At 41.3% G+C, this 19,559-nt stretch overlaps 2 protein-coding genes across 3 annotated transcripts; both read right to left on the bottom strand.

Annotated features, from left to right (window-relative positions):
- Positions 1-80: 80 nt before the first annotated feature.
- Positions 81-13,319, bottom strand: inpp5f (inositol polyphosphate-5-phosphatase F). Its single transcript, XM_052081354.1, has 20 exons — positions 12,775-13,319; positions 11,471-11,551; positions 10,844-10,980; positions 10,165-10,290; positions 9,852-10,019; positions 9,680-9,736; positions 8,749-8,947; positions 7,779-7,958; positions 6,782-6,849; positions 6,219-6,343; positions 6,045-6,122; positions 5,781-5,901; positions 5,448-5,576; positions 5,202-5,319; positions 4,917-5,115; positions 4,585-4,656; positions 4,432-4,505; positions 4,114-4,242; positions 3,813-3,900; positions 81-3,710 (listed from the first exon to the last, which is right to left on the bottom strand). Exons 1-20 carry the CDS (start codon positions 12,869-12,871, stop codon positions 2,549-2,551), a joined length of 3,408 nt encoding a protein of 1,135 aa, XP_051937314.1. The 5' UTR covers positions 12,872-13,319; the 3' UTR covers positions 81-2,548.
- Positions 13,320-14,398: 1,079 nt separating this feature from the next.
- bag3 (BCL2 associated athanogene 3) lies at positions 14,399-19,121 on the bottom strand. 2 transcript variants are annotated; one of them, XM_052081352.1, is made up of 4 exons: positions 18,872-19,121; positions 16,834-17,169; positions 16,361-16,711; positions 14,399-16,275 (listed from the first exon to the last, which is right to left on the bottom strand). In XM_052081352.1, exons 1-4 carry the CDS (start codon positions 19,067-19,069, stop codon positions 15,502-15,504), a joined length of 1,659 nt encoding a protein of 552 aa, XP_051937312.1. In that variant the 5' UTR covers positions 19,070-19,121; the 3' UTR covers positions 14,399-15,501. The 2 variants fall into 2 exon arrangements, with proteins under 2 accessions (XP_051937312.1, XP_051937313.1); XM_052081353.1 differs by having other exon boundaries at positions 14,399-16,272.
- Between the last annotated feature and the right edge of the window lie 438 nt (positions 19,122-19,559).

The following is a 19,559-nucleotide window of genomic DNA, read 5'->3' as shown; positions in this document are numbered from 1 at the left end:
GTCCCTCACGCTTTTTATTTTTGTGAAACATTGGACCACGTCTACAGTGTATTTTGCCATCAAGTAACACCCAAAGAGGATGAGAATAAATAGGAGACTTTAATATATAATACAATGTCAACACTGCAAGAGTGTTGATAAACAGGTGTGACCACAAGCAGATGATGTTAAACAGTGTTGAACAAATGCTTTAAGAAGTATTCAGAGGATGACATGTTGTGGGGTCCTTGAGGGAGGGCGGGACAGGTGCAACAGACAGAAATTAACAGCGGGTTGCTGAAGCACTTGTCAAAATTAAAGAAAAACATCACCCCGCATAAAGGAACGACATTACCATAACTACAAACTCTTACATTAAAAAAAAAAAAAACTTGTAGCATTATTGTCTTGATTAGGAATGTTGAGGATTACCATCCCTTTTAAACTAGCTCCAGTGTTGTAATCCTAATGCAGCATTTAAATAGAATTTATGCATTAAAATTGTGCATGCCAGCAATATCTGAGAACATTTGGCAGATCCACTTTCCAAAATAATGATACAGCAACCACGAAGCAAAAACCACACCTTGTCTGATCGTCAGCAAGCTGACTACAGGAAACACAAACTTAACTACGGTAAATATGAAACATGTGATCGATCAACTTGGGATATTCCATCTCAACGCTGACCAGATTATTAGAGTATAGAGATCAATATATCCCTTTTATACTGTGACTCAAATTGTTTTATCTGATTAGGTATTTTATCCATGGCAGATTCTCCAATTTAACATTTTCAGAAAACAATGAGGCAACACCTATAATCAGGCTAAGATGGGGGAAAAAAATGCAGTTTCCTTGTACTCGGTTAGTTTTCTGAAATCTGCATCAGGTATACCTTCAAAATGGCAGACACAAACCAAGTCATTAAAATGTTGGGCTTCACAAAATGAGGAAAGAAACCATCAGCTCATAAAATATCCCAAGCTGAAACGGAGTTACTCAGAACATTTTTTTCATACAGTACAGTACACAGCGTAACATGTGAAGAGAATGGATTCAAAATGTAGCGTTTACCATAAATACCTGATATACGTATAATAGTCCCACTTTAATTCCCCATTAAGGCAAGTAAGTTTCAGTTTTGGGAGTGTTTCTTCTTAGTTAAATTGGTGCATATGCATATATACCGACAATGTGCTACTCAGCTGTCTTGGTCGACGATACAACAACAATCTACAATGCAAGTTTACATTACACTGAATTGGTCCAACCGCTCGAAGACTGGTTATGTCGAGACATCCTTCTTGAAACAACTTTCCCAAATATATATTATATATGCCTTTATATTATGAGATATATTTACATTATGATATACAGTGTACATATATGTTTTGGTTTTTTTATGTGCTCTTCTCTGCATTTTGCTGCCACCCTACCAGCCAAACAAAAAAAACAACAACAACATAATCCTAAGGGAAGGTGTTAAACAGGAAGTAAATTCTCTGGACAAACTCACTATTCGTGATTCTCTTACTAAGGTCTTGTGTAGTCAAAGTTTGTATCATATTATAGCAACACTTGACAATATTGATATGACATAGGCTAACTACGCACAGTTTGGTTGTCTTGTTAGTTTCTGACTGCTATTCAAAGGTCAATACAGCAGTTGACACCAGAACATCATTTTGGATCCACACAAGTTATTTGGTCAGACATTAGGACAGCTGTTCCAAAAGGTTATTATTATCATCTATCACGATTACCAATAGGTGGCCTGCACATACTGTGGGGTAGATTATTAATCCAGAGTCGGTCTATTATCATGCAGCTCATAATTATCTGCTCGGTCAAAGTCGGCCATGAGCACCAACCTGTCATGCAAGCATTGTGAATAATTAAAATCACCCAAGAGCAGTGTCATGTTTACATGCACGAAAAACTGCACACTATGCCAACTACATAAGATTTCGACGTTAAAATCTGCGTTTACTTATGCTAAATTTATTTTTCCCTAGAATGACCGCTCAGATGTCATTTAAATTGAATCACACTCTATGTAAACTTATTTTTAAAAAATAGTCTTCAACAGATACAGCAAATTCCTCCATTGATCTAGAAGAGAAGAATGTTTGATTTTTGATGCACATACTGTATACAGCAGTTTATAGAAATTGTGACTCTGATGTGGGAGTGTTGTAAGTACGAGATTTGTTGAAGGAGGGATTTATTTAACATACAGTATTACATTGCACATGTTGTCAGGAGTGGCTTTAAAAATTGAGATATCCCAAGAAAATATGATGGCAACTGACAACCAATAAAATTGACAAAACGCCTGAATTTGGAGATCATAATGTGCAAAATGCTCCTTTTAAAAAGGGAAACCGCATGTTCTTGTGTGCATGTAAACATTCACTGCCACGTTATTACTGCCGATGGTTCTAGATTCTGCACAACAGTGGCTACTTGGACTAAAGGGAGTAAGTGAGGGCACAGGTGTTGGCCAAGGAGTGAGTAACACATTTCTGCATGATGTCCTCCAGAAATGCTTATTTCAAGGAAAGCACTAGATCTGAATGATCCTGGTCTGGCACTGCGTAAACATTGCCTTCAACTCACTCTCTTGGACCTCATTGACTGTCTCGGGTTCTGGGCTCTTTTGCACCTTCGCCACGGCAAAGCTGATACCCTGAGTGAGCCCCGCCTGGGTGAGACTGGCCACCTGGACCATGGAGCTCTTGATCTTGGCAAAGGGGGACACAACGCGGCTGCCGTTACTGTCAGCGGGCGAAGGGCCGAGGCTGCCCTCCAGCTGGGAGCCGAGACTCCTCTGAGAGCCGCCTGACACGGCAGAGGTGGGCCTCTGAATGCTGAGAAGGTTAGAAGCAGAGGCAGTGGTCTGTACATCGAGCTGGGATGGCCTGGGGAGGTTGGGCTCCTCCTGCTGATGTTGTGGCTTTGTGCTTGGCTGATTGGGGTCCGCTGGGCTTTTATTCTGCACAGGCACTATGGGCTTGAGCGGATGGGCGGCCACGGGCGGCCGTTCTCCGAACACCTCGACGGGCTTGGTCTGTGCGTCCTGGATAAACTGGTGGCAGTAGACATCGAAGGGAGTGCCAAAGTCAATCAGAATGGCTTCTTCAGCCACTGAGGCGGCCCCTGGGGACTGGTCTTCGTTGACCTGAGAAGAGCTCTCCTGTTGGCCTTCACAGCCACTGACCCGGATAACAGAGGGAATATTTAGCTCTGCGCTACCGATGGACTGGGAGCGACTGCCCAGTCTTGGGTTAGATGCTACGATGCCGCAGCTGGGCAGCACATAGTCCACGTTCTCAAAAGACCCTGAGCACGGGTGCTCTGGATCAGAATTGTAAGAGTCTGAGTCATCGGACATATCAAAATTCATGTCGGTGATATCTTTTAAGGTTGCTGTGCCGGGATTGCCATCCGATGTGTCCAAGCTGCTGTCTGACTTCCACAGGTTAACGTGCATAGTTGGCTTCAGAAAATTGACCTTGACTTCAGGCTTAGAGAAATTTCCCAGCTTGCCGAGAGGCTTGAAGGTGCTGATGTTCACGCTTGTTTTGGTCTGTTTTACTTTCTGATTCAGAGAGGAGAATTTATTGAGGAGGAAACTTTTGCCTAGAGCGAGCCCAGAGCTGCCCTGTGCCTGCTCACCAGTTTTGTTCTGGATCCCCATAATATCTTCATGAGGTCTGCTCTGACGCCTGAAGCACAGACATGCACAGACACACACCCAGAAAGAACATTAGCGTCAGGAATAACCAACACTGTTTTTAGACCGTATTATGAATATATAGCCTAATGACCTCTCCAGTTTCTTTTCAACCACCAGTAGGTCCAGCCCCCTGGCCTGTTTTGTAATGCGAAGCATCTCAGCAATGCACTGTAGTGTATCTGAAACATAAGATAAGAAAATCCTTTAATCGTCCCCAGGGGAGAAATTACAGCGTTAGAGCAGTAAAGGGTAAAGCATTGCACAGCAGACAGATTGCTTTTGAATTAAAATAACAACAACAACAAAAGTATGTGGTCATAAGGTGTTTAAATACAACAAATTTGAGGGACATGGGTGACTCATTTTAATCAAAGGTATACTGTATATGCAACCTTTTCCGTCATCCTCAGGATTTCGGGTGGCTGTTCGCAGTGTGTGAAAGTATCCACTTTGCTCTTCACTTCTGTAATGCAGGCGCATACAGCAGAACTTTGGTTTGCCAAAAAGCGTCGGTTCTGGACCTGCAAAAGAACACGCACACTTACAACTTCCATTTTTGGTTCATTTCCTTGAATGAATCATGTTCCTCAACAATATTACTTCAAGGGTACCGAGAGAAACTGTTTCACACACATTTCGGAAGTGCTGGGTGACTCAGTCAGTGCACAAAAGCCCAGTCACTTCTGCTTTGAGTGAAACTGAATACTTACCAATTTCAATCTTTTCCAAACCTTCTAAATTGAGGCGCTGGTACTGGTTGACCTTATCTGCTTCTTCGTCATAGCTACGGATGAACAGAACCAGCTGATGATTCAAAGGAACAGATTCATACTAGTAGGTTGGAATATGTAGTTCAGACTTACTACGCAATGTAGTAGGCTTTGTCAGACAGAAGCAGAAGCACATCATCGTCTTTAGTTGTGGCATCGATGAGGCTGAGAAGAAGACGACACACATTGAGCTCCAAAGACTTAAAGCAGAAGCACATCCGCATATTTATGTGTGGCATCAATGAAGCTGACAAGCAGAAGACACACACTGAGCTCCAAAGACTTAAGACAATTCTGGCTACAGTCTCAATGTCAACATCTAAAGTTGGCAATGTGCTAAATATATCACAATAGTCGTCGGTTTGTATTTTAAAAGACCCAAAACTAACTGAGATGATAACTGAGAACAAAAACGTGCTGCTAACCTCATGTCACAGTTAATGAGAGCCCAACCACCATGAAACCTCTCATCATCCGGCAGAAGAAGCTGCATGTATGTCTGCAATAACAGGCTGACTTGCTCCTGGGCTCCTCTTTGGCTTTCCTGCTCTTTTTCCTCATGTTCCTTCTCCTTGCTGAAAATTGAGTATAGGTCTTCAGTCACTGGAAGACCCATCATGAGGTCTGCAATGAAATGGAGAGACACCGTAAAGAGTTGTTTCTGAGCGCAGACACACTGTTAGCAGTTCTTTTTCCTCTCAGTTTCTTACCGATTACGGCTTGTCTGTAAGCATCTCTGAAGCGGTTCAGATAGTAGCGGTTGGCTGAGTTCACGCCGTCCTTCATCACACCAGCCAGTTTCCTCTCACCCGTCCGTGTAAAATCTCCCTAAAAACAAAACGGTGTTCGCACTGATGTATTGAGTAGCAGGCGTTTGCATTTGTGGATACATCTCAGAAAACCATCACTATAACCCACACTCTATGGGCTGTAGCCAGTAATAGCAGGAGCAATACCTTAAGTGCTGCTGTGCCAGCATACTGTCTGCTGATGGTGTCACCATTGTTGGCCCACATGATCTGGTAGATCCTGTAACATTTAAGAGGCAGGGGCTGCTCTGGAGGCATCACACCCAACTTCTTCAGCTGAGAGAAATGAGTCATACAATTTGATTAATGTTGTTGCCTAGATTCTCCTACTAACTCAAGAGGTTGACTCAGGGACATGTGAGCTCCAGTTTAAGTGCTACGGGGAATAGGACATTCAACGCTGCATCATAACAACTGCTGAAATAGATTCAGGGGAAATAGACGCTCTTGTTCTTTGTACTGGTGATTCTAATATATTACCTGCTGTTCCATAACCACACGGGCGATAGCTGCCTGGACTACGTTGGTCCTGTCCAAACAATCCATGCAATTGATTCTGAAAATGCCCTCTTGCTTGCAGATAACTCCAGCTTGGTCCACCCTAGCAGAGAGACCGAGAGGCATTATTTGTGTGTGAGATGACAATTTTTCAGTACAGTAAAAAAAATAACAAGTCAAAATGGCAAACTGTCCTTACCTTAATAGTACTTTTTTGCTAATTATAAAATAGTGAGTCACACTTACCAGGCCCATTTCATGTCAGTGATGATGTCGCAGATAGCATCCGTCAGTATTTGCACATTTTCAAATTTCATCCCTCGACTGAGATACAGCACATCAGGAAGATAGAAAGAAAGGAAACGTACAGTGTTATCAAAAAGAGAATAACAAACACATCTCACCGAGTGTTTCTCTCACCAGTGCTCATGGAAGTCAAATGACACATAGGTGAGGTTTGAGTTGTTGTAAAGAAGCACTTGCTTCAGATAGGCATCCCCAATCAACTTCTCTCGTCCACTTTGGTCAACTAAGTTAATGATGACCTGAAATTAAGAACAAAGAATGAAATCGACTGGCAAAACGTATAGCATTTAGGAGTTTCCAGCGCAACTCCCCCGCATACAAAAAGTAGGTGTTAATTCGGACATATTTACAATGGTTTTATAAATATGTGGAACATATTGCTACCAACTTTTTCTAAGCATCTAACCATCCGGCACTGTCGACTATTGATCATATGGCCTCTGGGGAAATTGAATTGCTCACTGCTGGTCGAACAAACGCTCATGTTACAATATATGAATAAACGGTAGCTGTCTAAATACCCTTTGGGATAGTGTAAACTAATTATCGGAGAAGGACGCTAAGAGCATCCACACCAAATGCTCATGAAAGTGCAATGACAGTAATAATTACAAAAATTACAAACTTACACACACACACACACACACACACACACCAATCGACACCTGCAAACATACCTCTTTCTTATAGAGTTCAAGTTGCTCTTCAAAGTGGGAAGCAAAGTACGGCATGGTCTCCCTCTCTTCTGAAATGCCAGAAATATAAACTATTTTAATGACAGTACATTTTACAAAATAGTTAACATGCTACATAGTGTTGATTCTTTTTGGACCACATTATGTATTTTATTTTACTTGAAATTGTACAGTAATTCCCCCCTCCATTTTGGGCGTTATGTTTCAGATCACTCCTGCGATAAACGAAATGCGCAATATTGAGATGCCCTACTAATACACCTTAGGCATGTTTTCACAGAACATTTTTTTACATCTTTAAATACACTTACAATAACACAAATGCATTTAACACGTACAGTATAATATATTGAGAGAGAGCAAGTGAAACTGAGACTATAAAAGTAATGTACAAAAACAGTGTAACAGTGTACCGATCCCTCAATGTATTTATAGTAAACAAATCAACATTTTCCCAAACATAACTATTTTACAATATACATCAATAATCATGCCAAAAGTTGTACATTAAAAAAATTGACCCACAACCGTGGCATTGCGTAGAAAAAGTCGGACTGAAGGGGGACTGACGTTCAATACTGTTCAGCAAAAACTAGGATGAGCTGAAAAACTGTACTCCCCGTTTGAAATATTATTCGTCCGTCAAATTTAATGTCAAACTAAATAGTACAAAAAAACTGTAGAATTACATCCAAAATAAACAAGTGGCAGTAGTGAACAGAGTTATGAACTGTAGAGAGAAAAAATACATCTGCAAAATAGCAGGACTGCAAACGCGGAACCCGCGATAAAGGGAGGTTTACTTTTGTGTGTTTTGTCACAAATTCTACTGAAAATTAGAATAACTAAAACCATGTCTCACTGGAACACTGGTCCTGAAGTAAGTACTGTTAGAATTAACCACAAATCCGAGAACTGCTATAATTCCTGAGAAATTATTTCTGTCGAATGACTGCACACATAAAGTGGTTCTACTAACCTTTCTCCAATCGTGGCCGGGGATTGTAGCGGTATCCTGCCTGGCTCCAGAAGACAGGCACAGAGCCACGAGTCTGTACAAACGACAGAGTGTGGCTGTGCACGTGGATCAACTGCTCCGTCTCCACATAGTTAGCCACATGGCCATCTGTATCTACTCCTCTGCGTTTGTACCGCATCCCTTTGGGCAAAGAAAATGGATGAAGACGATGAAAAGATTGTTTTACGTCAATAGAATAAAAACAATCGTTTCTGTGTTATGTCAATATTTATATTGGAAGACAGGGTTGAAATCAGTTCTAATTGCTTTGACAGCTAAATGCTTTAGGAATTTACTGGATAATAGACCACCTGTCAAAAAGACAACATTCACTGCATTGTCATGAAGTGCTTGCTTTCAAGTAGTTCTTTTTGTTTTTTTAATCTTGAACAGGAATGAGGAATTTCAAACCAAATTCACCTTTGTGTACACAGATTTGAGTCTTACTCATTGAGTGTTTTGGTAAAACAGTATATTTCAAAATATTATTTTATGTCTTTATATTACATTAAAACTCATTCACTCCCAAAGACATATTTAGATGTCTTTTCAGACACCGTACATTTAATCCCAGCTCCTCATTTTAAATTGAGTGTGCTTGAAAAAGGGCCATTTTCAGACCCTTTTCAAGTACAGTGTGCTTGAAAAAGGGCCATTTTCAGACCCTTTTCAAGTACAGTCAATTTAAAATGAGGAGCTGGGATTAAATGTGTGGCATCTGAAAATACATCTATATACACGTCTTTGGGAGTGAATGAGTTAAAGACTTCAAACGGTCTTTTCGGGCATAGAGTTTCCAAGTACTTGTACATAATACAGAGAGGTAAAAATGATTTTTGGAAATAACCCACACTGTTAATTTAGGCCAGCTGTGACATTAACCTTACAAAGGACACTGGGGCTAGTGGAGTTTTGAAGCGCTACAGTGTACCTGCTCGATGGCGGCTACGTCTGGAGATGAGAGCAACGGTGAAGTGGGGATGGATGTCGTCAACACAGGTCACCTCCTGCGGTGGAGTTTCCGGACTGCTCCGTTCCTCATCCGACATCTCGTTATAATTCACTACAAGTTCCTCGACTTGGACAAAGCCCTGGATGATTGGTATCACCCAAAAGTCCACTTCAGGGGTCTGAAATAAGCAAAAATATTTATTGTTTAGAATAGCTTTCAGAGGCCCATTACAGGTGGAGTAGACCTCCATCAAGGCCAAATAACTGAAAATCGTGATGGCTGAAGAGATTATATTGGCTTGGACAAACTCATTTAATGGTCATCTTATCATTAAATGTCACTTTGCTCCTAAACTGATCGTGATGAGTCACGGCTGTACAACTGTCTAGCAGAAGACTGCAGTATACTGTTGCTATGTACAGTGTATCTGGGTGCTTTCACTGGCCATTGCAACTAAGGAAATGGAACAAGACAATAGAGCAAATGTCGTTCATTGCAACGGCACATGGGAGAGGCAGTTCTGATGTCACACAAGGAAGGATTTGACCAAAAAAATAGCATAACGGTAAGTCCTTTACTACTCAATTTGTATTTAAATGAACTACTAATCTGAGAAAATCAACCTCTATCATGTTAACTATTTAAGATGCAAATAATATTTTTAACATACCATCTTGCATATCTCACATCTTGCATACAAAAGATAATCTTTCATAAAATCAGAGCTACCGTTACTCGCTCTTATCTTTTTGCATTATTTCATTTATTTTATGATTATCACGTCACATAATGACTACAACTTTGCTCATGTCAACAAGTGTCGACATCTGGATACAGTAATTTTATTCCAGTCTTAACATAGTGTGAGAGGGGAAAAAACCCATGATGTAATGTGGAGAAAAATCATTACCTTTAGGTCTAAAAGATCTTGAATCATGTGTTTGTTCCAGAAAAAACGGTCATCCACCTTTGACCAAAAAAAAAAAAAAAAAAATCAAACATTTCTTTTATCCAACCAACTTCTACATTTGACATTCACAGAAAATTTGGGACCTTGGTCCAAGTTATGTTTGTCCTCAGACCTGTTTCCAAAGCGGTAAATCGGACCTTTCCAAGTCTCCTTGGCGCTGCACAGTGTTTGTCAGGTCATAGGTGGGACTGTAGTAGAAGGAGTCAGAATCCATGAATATTTTGTATAGCTCATCTAGCAGCCGCCTCTCTAGACGTTCCTTCTCTTTGTTTTCCTTTACCTGGAAGGCAGGGGAATATTGGATTGGGCAAAATAGTTAGTTTAGGTAGATTAGGGAGGTAGGTAGGTAGTTAAACTGGTCGAGAAGAACAAGCATCAGAAACCCCAAAAGCATCAGGTGCGTGACAAACTGAACAGACACCTACCTTTTTTTTAATGGGCACAGCCACATTGGATTTTATTTGGCTTAGGGTTTTCATTAACTTGGACTCATCAGGAGACTGAGCCAGTTTCTCTGACTTGTCAATTCCAAAATGATGCTTTTTGCAGGGCTGAAAAAGAGGAGCCTGTGTCATTTTACTGTACAAGTTATATACAAAACGTCACTCAGACAGATGTGATGTTATAAGAGTAAACTTGACAAAACGAGGAGCACTACCCCTAGTCGTAAAACTAATTTGGTCAAGAGCCTGACAGCTACATGGAGCTATAGGACTTCTGTAGAAGGCACAGAAGAGTGAGAATGGGAGGGAGGGAATAATTATTCCGCAGCACAATGTAAAACAGGGTGGAGGCTAAAAACAGTCTATTCAGAAGCAATCTTTCACCGTCAGTATTACTCACTTGAAAATATTGTTCCTCACCATCCATGAAGCTCCCCTGAAAGACTGAAATCTTAGCAATACCCATCTTTCGCTTAGATTATTAACAATATTTTCAGTTGTACCTCTCTGCGAAACTTTTCACAAAACAAAGCTTTTGAAATATATTGTAGCAGCTGATAAAACGATTATGAATTAGACACTGATACGGGCATCATACGCTCAATAAGGTCAAGCATCATACACTCTGCAAAGTGTCTGAATACAGACTAAGGATGCACACCTCCAGCTCCAGCTCCTGTGGATCTTCATCAGACAGAGGAATGACAGCGATCTTGATAATCTTGTAGACTTTGTGGTCGCCTGGCAAATGGCCAACAAGCGCTTTCTGGCGGATTAATACAATGCCGAGAGGAAGATCTGGCAAGAGGAGTAAAAGAAGGGGAGGTGGGTAGAGGGTGTCTGCAACACGGATGCAGAATTCCACACATTCTAAAAGGTGTGAAGAATCCACACTCAAAGCAGCTATTGATTGATTCTAATACAGCAATACACGACATCTGGTAAATAAATGTTGAAATGTTGAAAAAAGTATTAACTCATGTTAGACTACCATGTCTGTGAAAATAACACAATTGTCCTTGTGTAAGGTAAAAATAACTCCTGCTCTGTGCTTCTGAGAGGTCAAGTATGGAGAGAAAAAAAATCATCAAATGCATCATAACCACCACATCACTCCTCTTCATCACTACATGCATTTCAAAGTACTGGTACATTCACACCTTCCCTTGTGAATGTGAAACGAGTCACGGTAATAGAAGAGTTGCCATATCAAGTAGCCAAAGACTAAGATCTATTTTTTTTCTGATCTTTTAAGATGAAACGTCAAATGAGTGCTCCATCGTCTTACCTGTGTGAAGCTGTATCTTTCCGATGATTCCTTCCACCAAGCCTAAACATACTGGGTTCCAAGCAAACAGTAGGTCTGTTGCTGAAAGTAAATAAAGATAGAAATGGAAGTGTCTGTGCAAGTGTGACTGAAGTTCATGGAACAACTGTCAACCATTTCCCGCAGATACATCACTTCAAACACAATATATTTAACATATGTTGCAGCACAATTTGCGGTGGTCTGTCAATCATCAAGCGCCTCACATTCATACTAAAAGGAGAAACATGAGTCTGTCATAACACAGACACTCTGTTTGCTTACACGCTTGCTGAAAATCCCAGACCAGGCATGACATCAGTTAAGGCCATGCAGTGGGAAGGCTGACTCAAAGGAAAACTGGATTACTGGTGATGGATTCACCATCATACTGAAGAAAATTGGAACTATGTGAAGGGCGTGGCAAATGGAGCAGAACATTGGTATGAGTATTTATTTCTATTCTACAGACACCACAAATTAATAGAGGTGAATTCTTGAAGAAAGAAACCCAACTCTTTGTGTAACTTCAAGAAATGCTTTGCTCTGAGCAGAGTGGAAATTGAGAGAGGAGCGGAACCCCTTGTTCCAATTAAATTATGAAACAGTGGTGCAACTGTAAACCTGTTTAGGATGGCTACACAACCGAAGGACTTAAAGTATCAACATCCTCAGCAGTCTGGAAAGGCTCTATTAATTCATCACTTATTTCATATACTGTACTGTGATCTCCATTGTCAGCTATAGCTACAAAATGACAATAAATTATTTGTCACATACAAGGTTTCATACTATGTGACAGATGAGATTACAGGTATTGAGCCCTAGATAACACGCTGGTTACGTGTTCCCTAAATCAATGTAGTCAAGGAAGCTCTCATAAAATAAACGTGCGATTGAAGTCTATTACAGCTAATTCACATAATTAAGAACTTGAATGTCTGGTTTTCTCCTCTGTGTCCAACATAAAATGTTACAAGAAAACTCATCAGATTGTCTTTATTCTCGCGTGTCCGCTAAAACAAAAATATAGTAAATGGCACAAAAACTATTTTGTACGAGACAATTTGTTAGTGAAGTTGGCCAAATGTGTATGTATTATTTTTTTTATTAGGCGAGCAAATTGTGAATGTAGCGAGTACGTGACGCTGGTGGTACTAGTAATCACCCCACAATTGTTTGCAAGTGTCTATCCATATGTGAATGGGGTGTTTTCATTCGAACTTGTCAAGAAAATAATAAGCTTTCGAGTCAAAGAAAAGAACGATTGGCGGAATGATACGTACCAGGTTTGACTGTCATGGAACCGTCCTTTCGGCTACACCAAAGAGCGCGGTCCCCGTTTTGAAGAATGTAATCGTCTTTAGCTTGGAACAACTCCATTTTGCCTATATACGTTCAACAAAATAAGTTACTTGGTAGAGGAACAGCCTTGAGAGGAGAAGAAGTAACTCGAGAGGATGTCAGCAGTTTGCCAAGCAGCGAGTCGCTAACTCCGGTTAGCTCCTCGTTCCCCTCCGGCTTGTGCGCTACGGCTACAAGCTAACAGCAGCTGGATGCTTGTCCGATGACTTTGCTCCACTTAAATGCATATTGGCGATTGCTCTCCTTCGCCACTGGAAAAACATTTCTCCCCATTGTTAGGCTGGACATAAGAGTAAAGCGTAAATAAATGTGGACTTCTCTCTGTAAACTGCTGCGGAAGCCATCCAGAAGATCCCAGTTTGCTGCTCCAAACAATGACACGTGACTTGTCGTCACTACGGGAAAGCAGGTAGCGTGCAAGCCAAGAGTCACCTGTTTTTACTGGAAGTGGAAAGTTCCCACACTAAAAATAAGTGTTGCTTAAATATTTTTTGGGCGTGGAATTTTCATGTCAATATGTCTTAATACTTGAAGTTGCAATGTTCCCAACCGCCCACACAGAAAGCGAGGGGTTAACGCTTTCTCTCTGTGACTCAGAGGCATCCTTAGGGGGAAATAGAGAGTGCGGCTGAACAATAACACGAAGACGATTGTATTTGAAGCTCTTAAATGCACTAAAACCCTTTCAACATTCGGTGTGGACTAGCTAAAAATAAAAATGACATGATCCTGTTGCATCGGGATCTCGAGGTACAACATCTAATCGACTAATCAATTCTTCAACAACTATTTTGAATAACTAATTTGAAGATATTCTTTAACTCAAAATTGCCCAACCTCTCTTAATTTGACATTCTCAACAGTAAATATTTCTCTAGTCATCTGTGAAAGCAGAGTGTTTGTTTTTGGTTTTAATCAAAACAAGACAGTTGCAAATATCTGCTTTTTCTAAACAATTATCAATATTTTTGTGTAATCTGAGACATGTCATGGACCCAACCAGTAATTGAATCATAATCACTTAGTTTATTTTCTAGAGTGTCAATTTAAAATGTCCTGTTTTTGAATAAAGGGACCTAAATTCGAATCTTTTTTTTAATCTGATCAATTTAGTCAAATAAATAATCAACCAATTAATCTATTCTTGAAATAATTGTTAGTTGCACTGTGTAATGTATTATTTAGTAACTGAGGAAGTGGGTCCACAAATACTTGTGACTGTACATCCATAGATTTTTCGTATTTATTTTTCCGACAACTTCGTAATTTTGAACACGGGTATCTGCACTTTCTACATCTTACCTGAGAACTAATTTGAATCTCCGGAGATGATTACACATTGTAAAAAATACGTAGAGATGAAGTCAACCCCGGTTAAAATCTTGATTGAGAGTTATAACTAAAAACAAAGCAGAGGTAGCAGTGACGTGGAAGAATGTGAATCACCAAATACTACTGATAGTCTATTGTCTTTACACAAGTATCTACTGTATATGTTTGTATGTTGTTGTGAGTACTTTAGTGCACCAAAATATTAGTCAGAAATACTGTCAAATACAATTTATTTCAACTATACCCATATGACTTGCTTTCAACAATGCATTTATCTGTGACTCGTCACCTGTGATCGATATACTAAGCCACAATCCATAATTTGTGAGGGTTATAAGGCATTACAGAGGGCTTACTATGGTGACAAATCTTTACACAAATTGTGCGAGGCTAATCATAAAATAGATTTTGACACTTTTTAAGTCCAATAGCTTGGTGTCGTATCGCACTGATAAGGCATTTTTTTGTCTGTGATATTACAGATTGTGGCTTTGGTGTTTCTGCAAAGACCGTTCTAATAATCTAAAACTCTTGATTCCTTATTAGCACCAAGTGCTGATTGTCTCACATCACAGGTCCATTTGTCTTTACGCAGTCATACATTTCGTAAAATACTATATCATGAAATATAAATACTCGATATATTGCATTGAAAGTACACATTCACCGATGTCGATACAAACACTCAAAACACATCAAAAGTGGTGAAACACATATTTCAAAAATGATACTGATCATTCACTGTGATACATTTCCATGAGGTGCAAAGATGACAAAATGACTCATGACCCAAAAAGCAGCATCCTAAATGACAAATTCATTCTGTTTTTGCCACAAAACAGCTCCAACATTGTAATAAAGGGGAAATGCTTTTGTTGACCGCTTTTTGCAGCGATTTCAGCTCCAAAGCCCCAAATGTTTGCACTCTTCATGCACTGTATACAAACAAATGTGCCGACTGGATCGAGTAAAGCTCCATACAATGTTGAGTAAAGACAAAAGATCTACACATAACATTCAGAAAATATTTGTTTTCTTGATCGTATGATAAAGGCCTCATCATCAAACTTGAATTTGACTCAAACTTCATGACCTTGCTCTTGACAGGTGTCTTGCTATGAAGACACTGGCACAACACAGAAGGCAACAATGTCATCTCGAAAAGCATGACAACACAAAGCGCCCATCAATGATGTGGTGAATGCCAAAAAATAAAATAAAATACCAACACTGTTAATGAATGCATGCAATTTTCACAAAAAAACAGTGCAGGGTGTAATCTTGTTCACCATCAAATAAACACTTGCAGCTTCTTGTTAGGATATCTCCTTTGCCCTCTCAACATTCTCCTTGGTGATCATGCTGGGCTCTCCTTTCTGTGTCGGGCTGCCTCCCTCCGCCGAGGCCTCGCAGGCAGGCGTTGTGGACGGCTCCTCCAGTTGCTCCAGTTCCTCCAGTATGGTCTGAACGCGACGGACTCCATCCCTTCTCGCTTGCCGTACATCGGCGCGACCTTCTGGATCAACTGAGTCTAGCGCTAAGAGCTCTTTGGTCAGCAGTTCCTCCAGCAACAAGTACTTCTTATCATTTTTTTTCCCTTCAAAGCTTTTCACCTCCGCTTCCAGTTTAGCGACCCGCTCAACTATCTTCTGTACTTTAGCCAAACCTGGGTGGACAGGACACTGGGGCGGTTGTTCGGCCTCCATCTTGACAGGCGGGACTTCTGCGGCAACAGCCTCCTCGTCATGTGCTTCTGTTTCTGATGGCATTTGCTCAGTGACATCGGCAGCGCTTTGCTCCGCTTGATGGGGCTGCGGGAAGTGTTGTGGTAATTGCTCGGACTGCGGAGATGCCTGAGGCGGTGCCTGCTCGAACTGCTGTTGTTGCTGAGGCGGTGGTTGTTGGAAGGGTTGATGTGGCTGAGGCTGTTGGAAGTGTTGACGTTGCTGAGGTGGAGGCTGTTGAGAATGAGGCTGTTGGCTATCAGCGTCTGTGCGCAAAGGTTGAGGAACCTGGATATTCTCCGTTTTTTGTAGAGGGCTCATTTGTTCCTGCTCCACTTTCTGGGGTGGCTCTCTCATGACGTTCTGCTGTGGACATTCAAAGGTTTATTAAATATGTGGATATCTGGACCAACATGAACGACAAATCTGGGTGTAAGTCCGAAGTTATTACCTGCGGCCTTTCGCCCAGCACCTGTGTTACAATAGGTGACTGACTTCTGATATTATGCGGTAGGTGAATAGCAGCAGTATCGCGGTGCTGAGGATACAAGACGGGAGAAGCCCTTTCTCGAGGAGGCTGCATTGCTGCAGAATAGCCGGGCCATTGGTCCTGCTGAAGGCGGTGGAAGGGTTGCTGATGCTCGGAATAGGGGACGCGTTGACAGTGGACGGATGGATTGAACTGAGGCTGTGCTTGGGTTTGGCCTCCTGCGCTCTCATGGATCACTGGGATTGGGATGTAACCTGCTTGAAGACTGCTGCTGCTGGTCCGCGGGAGTTGGTTATGCGGGCCAGTATAAATCTGGAAAGCCAAAGGAAAATGTCAAAATGTCACACTCATTTATTTTCATTCCAAAGTGCATCTGCTTAATTGCAAATTAGAACCATAGAGCGCAGGACTTTTAGTCTTTGTTGTTGACCAACCTCTGCTGTTTGAGATACAGGTGAGCTGGCTTTCCCCGGCCCTGTGGAGCAGGTGTCACCAGATCCATGTAGAGGTGACCTTGGCCTACAATGAAATCCTGGTGTCGGCGAAGGTATCCGTCCCTCTGTCCTGATATTCTGTGCAGTGCTTGGCTGAATGTACGAATAGCACGGGTGCTGTTGCTGTTTCAGATCTGCACCCTCGTGGAAGACTGGGATGGGGACATAACCTGGCCGAAGGATGGGGTGCTTTATCTCTTTCACAAAGGTCTTCTGCGTTTCCTGAGGGCTTGGTTCTGGTGATGTGCTGGGTCCATTTGTGGATACTTCCCTAACCTGAAGTACGTACACATGAATTGAAATGTAATCAACCTGACGGCCGTAAAGTATGATGTTACATGCAGTAATAGTAACTCAGACAAACTCAGTTATAGCTATCTCTGAAAATTAACTATGCCAATAAATATGTTTTCACTTTTAAGTTATTATGCTCCAACACTAAAAAGCTCTTTTTTTGCTTCTGTAAGAGCAAATGTGTAATGGTGAATGTAATAATGTTTGGACCTCATAAATGATTCAAGTATATAGCAATATTTATATTTAAATTGAGTCAGTCCAAAAGACACACCCACACCCATGGACAATTTGGGGTCTTCTTTTGACCCAAGAACCATGCTTCTGAAATATGAGAGAAAAGCCACACAATCAGGGGGAGAACATGCAAACTCCGCACTGGAACACCGAATCAAACCCCGGATCTCCGAAACACGAGACAAATGTGCTAACAATTCGCACACCGTGCCACATCTGCCTTTTTGTTGAATGTGTAAAGGTCTCTAGAAAACCAAAGCCTAAAGATGAAGGGTCTCAATCCTGAAATAAATGCAAAGGTTATAAATTGAAATTTTACTAAGGATATTACCCAAGATACATGGGCTTTTGTATTTTAGACGCTCTTTCGGGAGGATGCTGTAATTGTAATTCATGTATTACTATGAAAAAAAAAGGTTTTTTGCACTCAGTTTTTCAACAGATTTCTCTGAATCATTATTTCGTCTGTAACAACAATAAAATATTGGATTATGTAGTTGCATCCAAAGCAATTATAAAAAGGAGCAGTAATAAATGTACGCTGCTTCTACAGTTCATGTGGATTTGCAATTAAAAACGGCTTTGTATTGTTGACAACATAACTCAAGTGTCTAAGGCAACTGCCAGTGACAGCTAAGGCGGAATACAAGCAACAGGTTTATTCATAGTTCATTGATTTCTGCCCGGGTAACCACTGACAACAAATCTCAAAGATAGCAAAACAAAAACTGATTTTGAATGCCACTACCATTCAGATGATAAGACACTTTTCCCATCTGTTGTCAGTCTAAAACAAAAGTTGTAACATTTCAGGGAGTGACCCTTTGCCCTCTGCCATTTCATTATGGGAGGCTACGCACAGGCAACAGCATTGCACCCATTTTATCCACTGGCAGCTGTCCTCTTTCCAGCAGCTTCTACCTTCGACAGCGACGTCGCTGAAGATTAACAAGTGGCAGCATGCGAGCCCCCTTTCTGTCCGTTGTCATTTCGTCAATATCTATTTTTTTTTTCTCGATGCTTCCAGTGAATATGAATACAGTATATGGTAATCCTAACATATAGACTGCACCCTGACCACAGTGGTCCTGCGTCAAAGCCTTGTAAGGGAAAAGTTTAATGTGAGGACGTCGCAGTGATTGTCGCCATAAAGGAACTGATATTGGAAGTCAAAGGTGGTCTTAACATATACCGCAGGATGAGTCACCGAGTAATTATGTCGTTAGATCAGCACCCGGCGACAAAACAGGATCGGTGAGCCGTTCGAAAAGGCTCGTGAGGAGAATGCGCGTGTGAGGGGGAGTTAAGGGGGGAAACATGGCCTATCGTCAAAATAGGTTCCTTGCAAACACCCCGCTAACTGCGCACCTCGGAACATTTCACGAGTGGGAACGGTGACAGATGACAAAACGCTTCTCAATACAACAACTTTATCGCGCGCCGTTACCTTTTTCGTGTCGTGTCTCGGGTCATTCCAGGTTGTTGTGCGGTTGTTGTGATCCACGAAAAAGGGCCAGCCTGTCTGGGGGTCAATTTTGACTTCCCATCCGAGGGGCAAGGGATCGTTGTCGTTATTCGCCATCGTCGCTGTCGGCGACTGCGTCTTCATGCCGTTCATGCTTCTGGCTGCCCAGCACTGAGACATTTAATACCGGCGACGGACACTTTAAAGATTCCTCAAGTGACGTGGAAAAGTGGGCTGGAAGTTTCTCGAAATAGCTGGGTTAATGCTGGGGGCGGACAGCGCTGGATACAGAGGCATGGCTGTCGCGCAGCACACCCCCAACCCCGACCACACAAACACGCACACACGCAGTAAACACGTCTCATCATTTCACAATTAGGCCTACTCTTTGCCCAAATTAGTGTTTTTCTCACTACATTCCAGTATTTTACTACACCAATAGTGGGTTATAAACTGATTTACAGAGTCTTCCAACAGGGATTCCTTTGAAAAGTTGTCTTTTCATAATATTAAGGGGTCTGTCCACATACTTGTGGACAGGGGCTGATTTGTTTTTGTTGCGTGTTTGTGTGCGTGCGTGCATATATCTATCTATCTATCTATCTATCTATCTATCTATCTATCTATCTATCTATCTATCTATCTATCTATCTATCTATCTATCTATCTA

The sequence above is a fragment of the Hippocampus zosterae genome, chromosome 11, assembly GCF_025434085.1.
Source record: "Hippocampus zosterae strain Florida chromosome 11, ASM2543408v3, whole genome shotgun sequence".
NCBI lineage: Eukaryota > Metazoa > Chordata > Actinopteri > Syngnathiformes > Syngnathidae > Hippocampus > Hippocampus zosterae.
The sequence above is the reverse complement of the archived record's forward strand: the minus strand, read 5'-3'. Positions and strand labels throughout refer to the sequence as shown.